The 16,114-nt window shown below is 32.0% G+C and overlaps 1 protein-coding gene across 1 annotated transcript in view; it reads left to right on the forward strand.

Moving 5' to 3' along the window:
- LOC126823358 (transmembrane protein 132E) overlaps positions 1–14,599 on the forward strand; it is a 57,443-nt gene extending 42,844 nt beyond the window's left edge. Inside the window, exons 5-9 of the mRNA XM_050552150.2 lie at positions 1,861–2,004; positions 3,068–3,282; positions 6,442–6,736; positions 9,261–9,449; positions 9,650–14,599. Coding sequence (XP_050408107.2) covers positions 1,861–2,004; positions 3,068–3,282; positions 6,442–6,736; positions 9,261–9,449; positions 9,650–10,738 — 1,932 coding nt within the window. The 3' untranslated portion in view covers positions 10,739–14,599. The remainder of the gene's footprint in view (positions 1–1,860; positions 2,005–3,067; positions 3,283–6,441; positions 6,737–9,260; positions 9,450–9,649) is intronic.
- Positions 14,600–16,114: the final 1,515 nt, after the last annotated feature.

Here is a 16,114-nt window from a genome sequence, read left to right on the forward strand (position 1 = left end):
TGACATTGGTGTCCATCATTTCCATTGATATTTTCTGCTTTATTTTGGACTATAAATAAAGCCTCTGTGATTCTCTTTATAAACATCTGTTGGATAATCAGAACAGTGCAGAAAAAAGTAATTAAGTGCTTCCCTAGCCATTTCCTACACCCACATTGGAGTGTGGTTGTAAATTGCTGTCAAGAGTTATTGCCCTTATCCCTTTGTAGAATCTTGTGAACACTATTGAGACAAAATTTATGACCTGAACTGATTGAAATATATATGCATTGTTAGTATTCGTGGACCAAGAAACCTGTTGAACTTTAACAATTTCTTTTGATTGCATCAAGAGTTATTGTCCTTGTTATTGTTCAAACTTTAATAATTTCCATTAATTACTCTTATACTAATGGTCCTTGTAAAGTCTTTAACATCAAAAGTCATCATCTGATCATGTTTGCATCTTCAGAAGGTGTATATAGTTACACTTTTGATGCAAGGTGTTAAATGAGGGAGTCTCTGTGAACATTTTCCCAAATATTTGAACCTTGAAAGATTCTGAAACTGACAAAAAACGGATTCTTATCGTTTTGAACCGACTTTACCATCAGACATCCAAATAGCCATAAAATAGGGATACAGGGAAGGAGTAGGTGATGGGGTACCATCTTTGCATTATTTCTTAAACTGATATTAAATAGTGAATATGGAAAAAAAACCACTACAGCATTTTTACCCAAGCACCATGATAGAAGCAGAGAGAGTAATTCTGGTGTTTCTACATTTTAAGTCAACATTTTTAGCTGTCTATGTTTTGAGGAAAATTTGACAGTATCAAAGAATAATAAGTTATGTATAGCAAAACGACAACTGTTACTACTTGGTAGATCTTAACTTCGTCAAATAACCATTTTATTTAGAATTCATTGATCACAACTTCGACTATGCCCATCACTGTCTGATCTGGTAACACAAGTGAAAAATAATGTATTTTATAGCTACAGCTAAAAGCATCTTTTTTTTTTTTTTATCAAAATGAGATGTGGCAAGGAATGCATTAGGTTATTTGATTTCTGTTGGATATGAAGCACGGTTTACTCCATGGAGAATTATAAATTGCATTAGTAGAAATGTTTCTATGTCAGGTTTGAACGTAAAGATCTCATATTGACTGCATTCGCATGTACACTAAAAGATTTATTTATTAAAGATACATTATTCAAGAGTTAAATCTGCCTATTGCAGGTCTTTCTTAGGCCTTAAAAAATGATGATTATGATAATAATAATAATCATTATCTAGAGTGCTGAACATTCAGTTAGTTTGACTGCTCTGTGGTGCTTCGCAAAGATGTTATATAAATTATTAATTAGACATTTATTACCATGACAAGACGATAATCAACTCTCTAGGCCATTGGACGGCTCCGATTTTAAGTAGATTAAAACAGTTTGGCCATTTAATGATTTGATTTAAAAATGGAGAAGCGAGGCAAAGTCTCAAATAACCAGTATTGTGTTTATTATAATTAACAATTAATTCACACATCTTGTCATAACAACAAACAGTGATAACTTTGCTCAGAATAAGTAATTTGAACGAAATTTTCAATAAATTTATTTTGCATTATCTATTTTTATCACTCTCAGCAGGAAAATAAATGTAATTAATTTTGAATAATATATTTAAAAGACATAATAATGTCTATAACATAATAATTTAGTTTATTATTATGGCTCTTAAAGGGATTTTCAATTATCATTTTGAGAAAATGAATTATGGAAGTTACCATATTCGATTTTAGGAAAAATTGTTACAGAAATGTGTTCATGTTGTGATTGATAATAATTTAGATATTGATGTTATTTTTAATTTCAGGAATATAATATATTAAATACAGCTGTATTGACGGGTAATCGCTTGTCATATCCATTAAAGATATATTCTGTTGATAAACAAGGAACATTACATGATGTTACATATATGACCGTCTGTCATTCTGCTGATATAGAAGTGATAAAGGTCAGTATTAGTAATAATTAAGAAAGTTGTTGGTAAGGTTATAAATGTATATTTATAAATATAAACTGTCAATGCCAAACTAGATACCACACATGCATGAAAATTTAAAATCAGATGTAGAGATCTAAACTAACAGTATTATTTATGACCAGGTAGTATTTAACACAGCCATTCACCCAATATTAAGGTAGTAGCTTAACTCGGCACCCAAGATGGATTATCTAAAGTAAATTAATAATAGTAGTAATGAGATAATCCATCTATAAACATTACATAATCAAGGGCCAGTTAGCCACTTTAGTAAATGAAGGAATGGATGTCAATTAAATACTACCCCTTTAACAACTATAAAATATTTAAGGGTATATATGATTATTATTTACTGTTTATCGTTACCAAGTAACCTCTAGTATATTAGAGGAAAGATGGTAGATTGTAGACAGTTGACCATAGGCAGACAGCAGGGCAGGTCCTTGATAAGTTATTTCTTAGACACTGTTCCATATTAAGTTACCTAGCCTGTTGGTCATTATTGTAAATGTATGATTGTTTAAGTATTGTTACAGAATATACGATTATTATACCAAGAAGAAGTGAGTTGTTGAATTATTGTATTGTATGTTCAATGTTACACCCCCACTTAGATTGAACATACAACCCATTGTCGGCGGTTGGACTATAATGCAGGTCCATAAACCCTGGATGATAGTAGTATAGCAAGACATATTACAGACAAGAATTTTAACATAAAACATTACTTAGAAATGCTTCAAAAAGACTTATTTTTTACTCTAATTTTCCTCTTAATCACTTTCTTGCAAAAAACACAAATAATGACAAAAAAATATTTAATGCTAAATTAAAACCTTTAAGTTTCAACCACAGCTATGTTTTTATTAGAAAAGTAGGTCTTTAAACCTTTTTTTATTTTATTTCTAAAACATATAAATTTTGTGCTGTTATAGATTGTGTATCATATTGAAGTATTGGTCATTTATTGAGGCTCATGATTTGAATTTCTGTAAGAAGAATTTGTCACTATAGTTCTTCTTTTGTATTACAGGTATCTCCTGATTGTTCCGAGGTTTATCTAAATGGTGATGAAACTCAGGGCTCACATAATGTTACTATTATTGCTAAAACGGGGTATTATACATCCTTCCTACATATACAAGTGTGGGTACCAGAAAACAGATTGGATATACAACTCTCTGATCATAAACTAAGTCAGATCCGAACCTGGAAAGTTCCGGATGAAAAGAAAAAGAGCAAGAAAAGGTAAGATTCTTATCCATTTCTGATGAACCGGAGGCAAAAAAAATAAATCGTGGGTTAGAGTGATCAAATATTTGGAATTGTCTCCCAGAACATGTGATACCCTTATACAGTATGGGATATTTGTATAGGTCTATCACCAATTTGATTACAGTTTTAAATTCACAATCTACAAGCTCTCTACTAGATGCAATAGCATTACCATATATGTATGGTAATGTAGAATTGATCTAGATGAGTTGACTTTAAGTCACAATTCCATCTTTCCTTCATATTAATAATCAGCTTACTGTTTACTTTCTTGAATTCTTCCACTGGATTTTCTTGCTTGTTATTCTTGATCGTTCGTCTTATTTATTACCACTTTTATTATATCTGTTAAGCCAGGATGTGAGTGTTTTTATGAAAGAGTATTGCATTCAGATGGTTAAGTTTGTTACGATCCTTCTCAAGTAGGATACATTTAGATGTGAAGTTTTATGGTTGTGAAATAAAACTGGTAGAACTATTTTCTCAGACAGAAAGAAATGAAGTGTTTCTATATAATGGTCTATGCAGGTGTTGTATAATACTACAGGATACAGATAATATTAGGTTTAAAACTATGATTTAACTCATACACTGTCTCATGATTGGCTGTAATATTTCTTATGATGTATATTAAACAGGTGGATTTATATTCTATGTTTATGCAGAAGTTAATCTGTAAAACAGAGGTTTCCAAATCATGAAATCTTCCATCAAAATATGGTCTTAGACATGAGAACTGTACAATGTGTGGCTACTTATTACTATACCACATGGGTTCCTTTAATTATCCCATGGACCAATTCCTTATAAATTTCACATAGAAATCACTTGGAAAATGCATTGATATGGATAAGGCTACATTATTTTTAAACATTCTATTTACCCAGCTTTCCTGGGGAAGAGGGATACTTGCAGCTTTAATCAAACTCCATTAAAAAAATATATTTACTTGCATGCATGTATCACAATGTTTGGTATACAAAGACGTAAAACAATATTTGAAAAACATTCTTTTATTGCTTCACCAGTCTGAGAAAATGAACTGCCTAAAGCATGTCTAAACCTTGACAAAAACTTTCCCTTAAAATATTTAAATATTCATAAAAATAAATGGTTGTCTGTCATATGATATTAGATATTTGTTTCCAGTGAGATTGCAATCTGCTATAATACAATATCAATGAGATGTTATATAATATTATGAATATCCGTTTTTAGAAAGTCAAATTATGCAGTAGATATCCACCTTTTCATTTGATTTGTTTTGATGTCTGTGGATTATCATTTTGAATTTTATTATGCAAATTATTGTAAGAGAATATATTATATTAGGGAAATTACAAGCTGTTAAACATGAGAGAGGGTCAGTAGAGAATGATATATCACAGTAAAGGTTGGGCATTACGCCAGTTATATTACCTATGGCTTGGGTCCAACTCCAATATATATCATATATACCTTTATATATCACATCAAAGACAGCATGCTCATATTTTCCCTTAACTGATTTGCTCTAAGGTGTAAACTGTACATGAAAAGAGAAAGTTTGTATATTTTTGTGTTGAGAGATTTTATTAGGTGTATGGTGTCATCTTTCTAGTTTTAAGATACAATTGCCTGGAGCAGACTGTGCACCTGAATGAAAGAAATTGTGCATTGTTCGATGAAAAACGAGAATCTGTTCAAACCAGGCTTTCATCTTAGCCAACATCTTCATATTACTGTAATAACAGGGTGTGGGGATTTACCGTTAGTTACACAATACCCAGTAGTTTTATTTTACACTATATTACAGAAATTAAGAGCATATTATTCTATGCTGTAAAATAGATAGTTTTGCTTAAAGTTATTTGTTAAATTCGATAAGATGATGAAAAAAATGTTATGTATAGTTAAGTTTTATAAGAAAATTAATTTTGTCTACTTTAACTAGGAGTAAAATATAAAAAAAGCATTGTATTTGTAGTGACTTGTCCAAATTCCTTCACATTGAAAATAATAACTTTTTAAAACAGATATTAAGTTCACATCCCTACGAATGACAGAAGACTATGGTCTTAGAGACAGTCTATCAACAATGATTATTCATATTAATATTATCACCCTCTAATATTATCAGGAAATTCATTAATTAATGTCAACTTTAATAGGATTTTACGGTGGTACATTTTTCAAATGTTAATCAAGGCTATTATTTTTGTGAAACTGACCAAAATTTCCAATAGAAACTAAATAAAAGGTCATCTTCATATTGTGTAATGACTAATGAGAAACTCCTTTGATAGAAATAAGGCTGATAAATATAATACTGTTATGTTTTGATGGGCCAGTATCGTGATTATTCAACATTGTTCGTTAACTCTGTCTAGAGGTAACAGTGAAATAACTTGCAATATTCTACTTCTCAATGAAAAACAACAAAAATTGAAAGTGCAGCATGTCTGAATTGTAGATAGATTTAACCACACACAAGGTGATTGCCAATCTGATTAAAAGACAAATCCTATTTCGTTTCGTGTTTTATAGTTTAAAACTTTGTTTTATTTGTCTGTACTACACTAGGATCTGGAAGAGTTGTTATATAACCTGCGTTCTGGATGGCGTGAGGGATTTGCCAATGAAACCATCTGTTACGGTAACTTCTTGGCGTGCGATGCACAGAACTGTGGGTAAACCACTGATTGATTAATCAATGTCTGATGTCATAGGGTCAAAAGTCGTTCATACGACCTCTGATGCAATCTTTTACTTGTCAGATATTCATGTAGTGTAGGCCTTCGAAAGTATAAAAAAAAACGAAATGAAATATAGATCTGTATTTTAATCAGATTGGGTGATTCTTGTCTAGAAGTGAACAGTGATAATTATGTCTTGAAAATAACACAGAGCTTCAGATGGTTACTGGGAGGGCTAGACTAAAAATGATTTAAGAGCATTCCACACAGAATTGATCAGTTTTATTTACAGAAATATATTTGAGATTTAACACAACCATAATATAGGACAATGTATCACTTTTATGAAATTACACTTAGCCTTCAGTTCTCAAACAATGATATATAAATTTAGTCAATGACATACTGAACTAAATAAAAAGTAAACATTTTGGTTTTTGTTTTTTTTTCATTTCAGTAAAAGAAGTTCTAAGCTAAGTCAAGGTGTTGATTCTAATTTCTTGCTTGATATCAAGTCATCTGAGAAAACCAACCAGCATGGCTGTAGATTACGTGTACAACAATCAAAAGTAGAAGTTTATGCAAGATTTATCATCCAGTCAGCTAGCAGGACAGATTTCTTTCACAATCGTAAAGCTTATTTACGAGTAACAGATCTAGTTAGAGATCGTCTTCGAATTGCTGACTCCAGAGTTGCTACTTTAAATGGAACTGTTATTCAAGGTCTCCGTCAAGGAAGAACAGAAGTACAGGTCAGTTGTTGGTAATTTTATTATATTATGGATATTTAGATATTAAATGCAGATAAAGATAGAAAATGAATTCATATTACTAGTTATGGTGTTACAAAGAGAATAGAAAGAAATATTTTTTATGTGTTGAATATTAATCAATGCTAGGATCGGCTTGGAAATGAGAGATTTACAGACCAATGAATATGTAACCAATCCATTATAGTGACAGTGAAATAATAAAATACACTTTTGATCCACATTAATATCAAATAGGAAGTTTTATGGTTGATTCTGTCATTTATTTATAACAGAATTATTCAACTTCGTACAATTCCTGTACTTAACACTCAACCATTTTCATATTAGATATAATGCATGTACAAGTAATCAACAAGTATTTGACACGCTACAGAATGACATTCTTTTCACATTATTAGATGCATGTTACACAAAAAAGTTAAAGGGATCTTACTAGACAGATGAAAGTTAAAGAAGTGGTGTTATTAAGTTCATTAGATTACGTGGCACACCTAGTTGATGTGATTATAGTGCCAATAACAACCTCCTTCTGGCTTTATAGAAAGCTTTCTGGCAGTCATTTATAAACCTTGGTGTATGTCAGTTACCATGGTTACCTTAGTAAATACATAAAACATATCACAAAAGTTGCCAGAGTTACTCTAATAAATAAAAAAGATAGGTTGTCAGGCAGCGAAACATACGCCCACAGCAGCAAAGTCATCCGGCCAGTCAACAAGAGTTGTCGTATATTTTTATTTGCCCACATTTTCATATGGACGTATATTGGCGTCGCTTCTGCCCATCTGTCCACAATTGTTTGTGGACACCCTACAAGTCACAATTTCCATCCGATTTTGATGAAACTTGAAATGTATGTTTATAACCCACAAATCTTGGTTCCTTTCGATATTCGCGCATGTTGGATTGTAACTTCCTGGATTATGGTCTCTGATTGTACAAGTTCACAATTTTTATAAGATTTAAAAAAAATGTTCGAATATATCACTGTTACACCATAATGCTGGTTGAGTGAGAATTTTATGAAATTCGGACCAAATTGGCTGCTCCTTGTATGCAAATAGTGTAAAAATATGGTATATCAAGGTTGTGGACACTCAAGAGGTGACAATTTTCATCCAATATGGATGGAACTTTAAATTTGTGTTTATATCACAAAGATCTCAGTACTTCTTGATAATCTCACTTATTGGAACTTACGTTAAATATACAAAACATTTAATATCATGAATTTAGCTGTTCCAAGTTATCGGAAATCATTGAAAATCAAGACCTTAAACTCTATGTATAAATTTAAAGTCAATCGAATGATCATTTTGACCTGTACATGTAGAGCGTGGTACAAGATTTTTCGGAGTCTCTAGCATCGACGGGGGCGATGACAATATACAACCACATTTCAATGTGGGCGTATAAAAATAATACGTTCTCTATATCCGTCCACGTTATAAATGCTTCCAGTATTCACTGTTATGGTATGTGAGATTTAAAATGGAAACACTTACCTGAACCAAGTATTAAAGTAAAACCTTGTGGACCATTTCTAAAGAAAACGGTAAATTCAATATTAATATATTTTACTTCAAGAAAGATAATATTGAAATTAATAACTTTCTGTGATGAGAAATCAGTTTGTTCCAAAATGTTGAATTAAGTCCTCAGCTCTGTTTCTAAGAAGTTTGGGTACGAGAGGAAAACATCCAAATGTTATCATAGGTCGTGGTCTTAGATTGATATTACTGATCTCAGATTGATATTAAATATTATCCTGCAGATATTTTGCTTTCTTACTATTAACCATTTTGCAGTTTATATTGAATCTGTGTTATTGAAAAGAGTGTTATGTTACACTCCCAAGAAGAGAAGTTCAGTAATTGCAATTTGTTTATATTTTAATCATTATCTAATATTACAGTAGGTTCAAAAATGCACAAAATAAAAACCATTTTAGGTTATATTTAATAAATGAAGATGCCAGGCAAAATATTTTTTTAACACACGTAACATTATCTTTTTCAACCAAAAAACTAGTTAGCAGAAATTATTTATTCAAATGATCAACATTAAAGAAATTTATTCATGCAGCAGACATCACCAACAAAGTGAAGAGTAGCACAAACTCAAGTTGCGGGGATGGTGTGTAACTTTATAAGCAGATAACTATTGAATGATTATTGAACAGCGAATGGCACTCCAAATTAACTTTTTCCCTGCCATACGTATTTTGAGACGCATGGGTCATAGGGTTTGGTAGCTTGTGAATCAGCTACAAGAAACCAGGTGAAAATTTTGTAAGTGCAGGACCAAAAGTCTCCATGGCCAGTCTGTGATCTTCTACGGTGCCGAACATATGCAAGCGAGGCTTAGTCTCAAGCACAGGTTTACTTAAGTTCCCCACGTAGATTGCCCATAGTAGCACATTCGGCTGGTTGTGAGCTAGGCTTAAGAAAACAATCATTTAAATTTTCAGTAGCTCACAAAATAATGTATATATTTTTTTCAGGTTTTAGCCCCATCTGGTCATATTAAAGGAGTTCGAGAGTTACGCGTTGGTAAAGATAAAGTTATTATAGAAAGATTATTGGTTCGAGTTATTAGTGGTGTATCATTAGAGATAATGAAGGATAGAAATCAGATGGAATCTTTAAGTGCTGTGGCTCATTTACAAGATAAATTAGTGACTAAACATCAGGTAATTTTTCAATTTTTGGGAGATACATGTAACCAGTAATTTTTGTGCAAAACCCTTCTAAAATTGAGACAACATTATAGCAGTCTGGTTTGCTTTAATTGGATAGAGGTAACTTGTATATAGAATAATGCAATGTAGAATAACTATGTTAAAGTCCTGAGAAAATTATAAATTTGATTCTATATTTTGTATAATTTCAGGAGGGAATTCTGGATATCACTCTACAGTTCTCTGATGGTACCAGTTTCCCAATAAAATATATTCCTGAAAATGAATATGATTTGAGTATAACTTCTTTAAATAGTCAGGTTGTCGAGATTCCAGGTGATTCACCCAATCACAAATACAGTATCATAGCAAATAACGAAGGTCGCGGAGAGTTAGTAAGGGTCATTCTCAAGATGAAGGACCCTTGCATGAAGAAACGCTCAAGATCTTTGGGAACCAGCTATGTTTATGTTAATGTAGATTTCTCCAAGGAAACCAATTATCTTGAACTTCAGAGTGACAGTAACTACGATAATCGTGCTAGTGATCGTTGGGATAAGAATGATTTACCTAATAAAAATACCTATAAAGATCATTACAGCAGTAAAGATGAATATTTTAAATACCAACACAAAACCAAGAATGAGAAATTTCCGAGAATTATGGGAAATGAACCACAAGTTATTCCAGTTCATATTGCTCTAGATAAACTACCTGAAAGTCAACCAAAATCTTCTCAACCTAAAACCGAAGCTCAACAACAACCAATTAAAGACAAGGATGGATTATCTCCCCTGGAAATCGGCATGTATGTCCTGTTAGCCGTATTTTGTGTGGCTATTTTAGTGTTTACTGTAAACTGTGCGGTATTTATGATGCGCTATAGAAGAAAAAGAATGCCATCTAAATTTGGTAAAGTGAAGAAAGGGGAATCTGTTCGCCAAGCAAATGATTGGGTTTGGATTGGAAGACAAACTCTTGAAAGAAATGCTGTCAATACAAAGTGCTCACACACGCTTATGCCTGAAGAAGATTTTAATGGTAATCGCATGATTCGACCTACGAGTTCAGGAATTGGTAGTTCTGTAAGCAGTAATAGTACTGGTGGTAGTAATCGTAACAGCACAGTGTCCACATACAAGGGTTCAGAATGTAGTATTCGTATTACAGCTAATCCTTTACCAGATACTGGCCCCGAACACTCAATGCAAGATGATCCAGAATGGGACTACGAAGCTATGGGCATGACATACGATCAATTAATGGATTATTTTGATAATTTAAAAGAGTCGACAGCATAAAGCCTCCGATTATTATATTTTAACTAGTTGTGCATTTATTATATATAACACGATTGTTGGATAACTGTGAAAATGTTTAGGGCAAACGAAGATGAAATGAGTTGTACAGAAACTACAGAGGTACAAAACTCTCCACATCGACATAATAAACTATATAAACCATGTCTGTTCACTCTGTTGCTAGATGTTATTGAAATTGTGACAATCATTGTTGGGAATACAGAGTGAAGGGGGATAACTCTGTGCTCATGGGAAGTAACTCTTAACATGAGTGTATAGTGCTGAAGACACTTTTTATTGTTCTGTGATTGTTATAGTATTGGGTAGAAATGTGGAACTTTATTTCAATAACTTTTTTTCTTCAAGTAGAAACATTTTGTAAATATAAAAAGAATGATCAAAGAAAATTTGGGCGCCTAATATTAAACGGTTAAAGAATATATTATTATTATTATTACACTTGTGTGTAAAGGCGTACACAGTTTAAGCATAAAAATTTGAAACCACTTTCACTGTTTTTGATTGGTTAAAGATTAGAGAAAAATCTCAGGTGAGTCAGGGTTTTTGATTGGTTGTCCAATCACTACCGGGTTTGTAACTGTTTAACCTATATATGGTAGTGTGTAATTGTTGTAAATATATATTATTCTCTTTATTCCTTGAGCAAAGAATATAGCACTTGAGCATTTATGTCAAAGTTTTGCAATCAAATAATGTTAAAATGATATTATCACATTTCAACTTTCAAAGAAATTGATATCTCTTTGGACAGTTTGCACAATGTGGTTCAAAGATGCAATTATATTATGTGTAATGTAAAGCTGTCCTTATTACATGTACCTTGATGATATTTTTTCTACACTAGTGTAAAGTATTTGATCACAATTGATTGCACACTTTTCTGAACACGATTAATTCTAATTATGGTCAGTATATTTTAAATAAATCTACAAAAAGGGATATAAGATTAGGTGGAAACAACTCCAGTCTACTACTATTCAAATTTAATAATAAACGATATGTAATCATATTATATACTAGAAATATATGCAGATTGCTTTTTTTAAACCAGTCATATTTACAATAGTCTAGTTGATTAATGTTCATGATTAAGCTTTATTAGTATTGCTGTGTTTGTTATTGTTACCTTGTTATTATTACCTTGTAAATCTATACTAGACTAAATTATATCAAATGTCCATTTTTACTTCAAGATCTGATCTTTTCTATTTTACATTTTTCTGTTAATTTTGTATTAAATTTAAATAAAAGATGGTTGTCTTTATTCTATCCCTCCTACTAACCAAATGATCAAATTATTTTCTTTTTCTGTCTTCTTTCTTTTTATGTTCTTTTTTTTTCCATCATTCTCTTACAATGCTGGCTTTTAAAATTGCAAGATTTAATTTGATAATGCAATTACTCTTGTTATGAATTTGTTAGTTTTTATTATTAATATTATTATTATTATGTAATTATTTTTTATTATATTATCATGTAATTATTATAAGAAATCAAAGTTATACAAACCTTACAGTAGCTTATTAGACAGAGATTTTCATAGATTATTTTACCTTTTATTACCAGTTTATGAATAGTATTTATTGTCCCAAACTTTGTGTATCGTGCCATTTTTAATATTATTTACGTCAGTTTATTACTTAATATTTGCAAATTACAGATTATGTGTTCAAAGTCTATATTGCACAACGTTGATTTTCTTACATTAATATTAATTCACAAATTTGAAAAAAAAATCCTTTAATTTAAACATGACAGCTGGATGAAGTATTTATAACATGCTAATTAGTGAGATCTATGCATAATATTTCTTTAGTTAACAAATAAGATCTCTCCTGGTTAAGCCTGTTTCACTATAGTTTACTGGGTTCTCTCCCCTTATGGGAATGTTAACACCAATGTCATTTAATTAGAAGACAGCCTAAATATAATTAAACTATAACAGGATAAACCAAAGAAAATTTTGATTGTATATGGTGTTATTTCATTTTGTAATTTCTCCCTAAGAACATCAACTAATTTTGATTTCTATGGACAATTCATTAAGGATAACTGTAGACCTACCAATATTTGTCATTTTAATCTTGTAGACAAATGTGAATTGCTTCTTAATATTTGTAATAAAACAATGATAATGGTGTTGTGTAGAATATATAATATACCTAAGTGTTTACTGAACAGCTGTAGAAATATAAAATGCTAGATAGATTTAGAAATTATGTTGTATATTGCTATATAATATATGGTATGAATGTATATTAGGAAATACCTATAACTAGTACATTTTATTGTTGTTTTTCCTATTTGCAGCATCTTGTACTTGTTAATTCCTATACTTGTTCAGTCAAAAACCAGAGTTTAAAACCAGATAAAGGGTCATAGACTTAACAAAGAATTTGCACTTCTGCTTAGAAAATGTACTGTAGTCTTTTGTCAGTCTTGTATGGAATGGTTAAAATTCTTCCAAAGGCTGATAATGTGTCAAGACCTATTAAACGGTCTATTCTAACTTGCTACTATATAATTTGGGGAAAAGACAATCTTCAAATTTTGGATTATTTATCAAGATTAAGTGTAAATGGAAAGACAGTACATATAAAATTAATAACATACATGTCTTATTTTGTGTATTATATTAATAATATATAATATAACCATACTGTACATGTACTTGTTAATTAATTAATTAATTGATTCAAGTCAGATGTCATGTGTTCACTGTCTGTGTTCTTAATAGGATATATATTACAGTCATACTGTTTTTCAAGGCATTGGTACCTGCTATACTGTCTTAGTGTGAATTGACTTAAAATTTTATAAACAAAATTAAAATATTTCATAAATTATATACAATTTATAACAGAGTCATATTCCCTTGGTTCTATATTACAAACCGTTTTTGGTCAGTCAACATTGCTGTTTAACAATTTATCAAGGAATTAATTATAGAACAGGCTTGAAGATTGCGGATTCATGGGAGATGGTTTGATATGTTATCTCCTCTTTAATCTCCAGCAAAGACAGTATGACTGTACTGTTATCTAAACCTTATGTTCTGTTCATGTGATGTTATATCATGTCAGACTGCCTGTCATGCATTGCCTAATAAGGTAAATGATGTGCTTGTCTGTGGCAGAATTATCTGTTAATAAAACATTTCATTTAATAAATATAAAATTGTTGACTTTCAATTCCATCATCCTATTGCTCTGAAATAGTTTAATAGTTTTAAAATGGCAAGAATAATTTGTTCTAGCATTACCACAGTAAAGGATATCCATCTCAAATTAATAGAAAATGCAAAAGGCCAATTTATAATACAAAATGTTAGTCCACCCTTTTTCCTAAGAAAGGGGTGGTCTGAAGACATTTTATTTGGAAGACAACTAGTGGCTCAGTAGCTTGCTTACTAACCAGGAAACCTGGGATTGACTGAGAACACTCCCCAGGATTTTCCAATGTAGTATCCCCTCATCATTAGTGTAGAATGTAGATTCTGGCCAGGAATAGCATCTAATCATCCGGGTGGGACAAAAAAGCATGGTGCCAGTATACACGTTGCATGCTCATAATCAGGTGCAGAAAAATAGATCATTAAATCCTATTTCATTATGTAGGCCTAGGCCTAGTGACCACAAAGCATGTTTTAGGTCTACTAGGAATCAATAGTCATTCATGGATAACCACCACTTTATTGGGAAATCATAGGCTATTAAAACATTTTTTTGTCTTGAAATAACCTGCCAATTTATTTTTATTATTTAAATAGCTACTACTGATGAATCATGAATTGTCATTTTCCAGCAAAGATAGAATGCAATAAAAGTTATCTCAACTACAGCATACAGTTAAATGTTATTCTGCATCAATAGAGATTTTTGACAAGTGGAATTTTTCCTATTCGTATCACGTATCCGTATCGTCACGTGATACTTTGCGTCAATGTAGTTTTAGACTTTTGGCAGATTTTCGCGCCGCGTACGTACATGTAGGCTATGGGTAGCTTAAGCTGAACTTAGTTCTATTACAGATGATGGCAGTTATCTACCAAGATCAACATCAGTAGCCTACTAGTCAAGTGCCTAGCCTACAAATTCCCGAAGGGAGTAAAGTCGCTCGACAATCGCTGAGCTATTTAAAAAAAATAATAATAATAAAAAAAAATAGCGTCGAATCTTATTAAAAATCTTCGGCTTGGACTTGACAGCCTTTTTTGGTTTCACTAATGTATCATTTCAGAATATATACCTCTTAGATTTGCAAGGTCCCACCTCCCTAAATTTAGCACGTAGATCAGCCAGCATGCAGACAGACAGGAAAAATATGAAAATTCCGTGAAAAGCTCAAAAAAATGATTAAATTCCAGTCTTTATCATGGTTAATATCCCATGAAATATACACCTTCGTGTTTTAGGATACACATAGATTCATAAAAACGCTACGGCACAACATTTCAGCGTCTAAAAGTAGCAAACAATACCGGTACGGTAAAAAGACAACGATGTTATACGGACCTTTTCCGTATGAAAGCTGTTCGATACATGCTGTCGTATCCGTGTGCCGTATCACGTATGAGAAATACACACGCATTGATGACGTCACGCGCAAAATCGATACGGATACGCGACACGGACCAGGAATTTACGCTTGCCAAAAGTCTCTAATGATTCAATGACAAAACCTTAACTACTCAAGAACGTTGATATAACGCTGAAATAGAGAAGCTTTGATCCCAACATAGACTACGAGAAAAATTTCACCACATGGATACCGATATTGTTCTGGAAGATTACGATAGCCAAAGTCAGCAGGCCTAACTATTATAATATTTGGCCTACTATTACTATTTAAGCGTAAAATTAATACCAAAGGGCGACGACGGTTCCGACCAACAAGATATTTTTTATGTAACACGCGTGTTTCTGTGTGTGTGTTTAGTTAAACTCCGAGAGACAAAAATCGTCCACAATTGCTATGAAGGCATGCCTACAGTTTTGGACATCCCTGGAGACTTCCGGATGTTTTCTTAGCAATTTGTTATTCCCAGCGAAGGAATTCGCGTTGTCGAGTCCGGCGTCATAGAAGAATAACGTCACGCTCACTATGACGTCACAGTTGACGCTATGGTTCCTGGTTGTCACAGAGATTTCGCCACCATTTTAATTCCTTTCTCACGCTACATGAGGTAGGTATCGATACTAACAAATAATTTCCAGCCTTTACTGGGCTTTAAGCTAGTAAAGGTGACATATCTAAATGTTGTTTTTAGTGGCGTGTCTAAAGTCTTATTGTGCGTAGGCCTGCCTATATCGGGCTAGATATCTAGACATCTTCATCTTGACATGATGACATTTT

Source organism: Patella vulgata, chromosome 6, assembly GCF_932274485.2.
Source record: "Patella vulgata chromosome 6, xgPatVulg1.2, whole genome shotgun sequence".
Taxonomy (NCBI): domain Eukaryota; kingdom Metazoa; phylum Mollusca; class Gastropoda; family Patellidae; genus Patella; species Patella vulgata.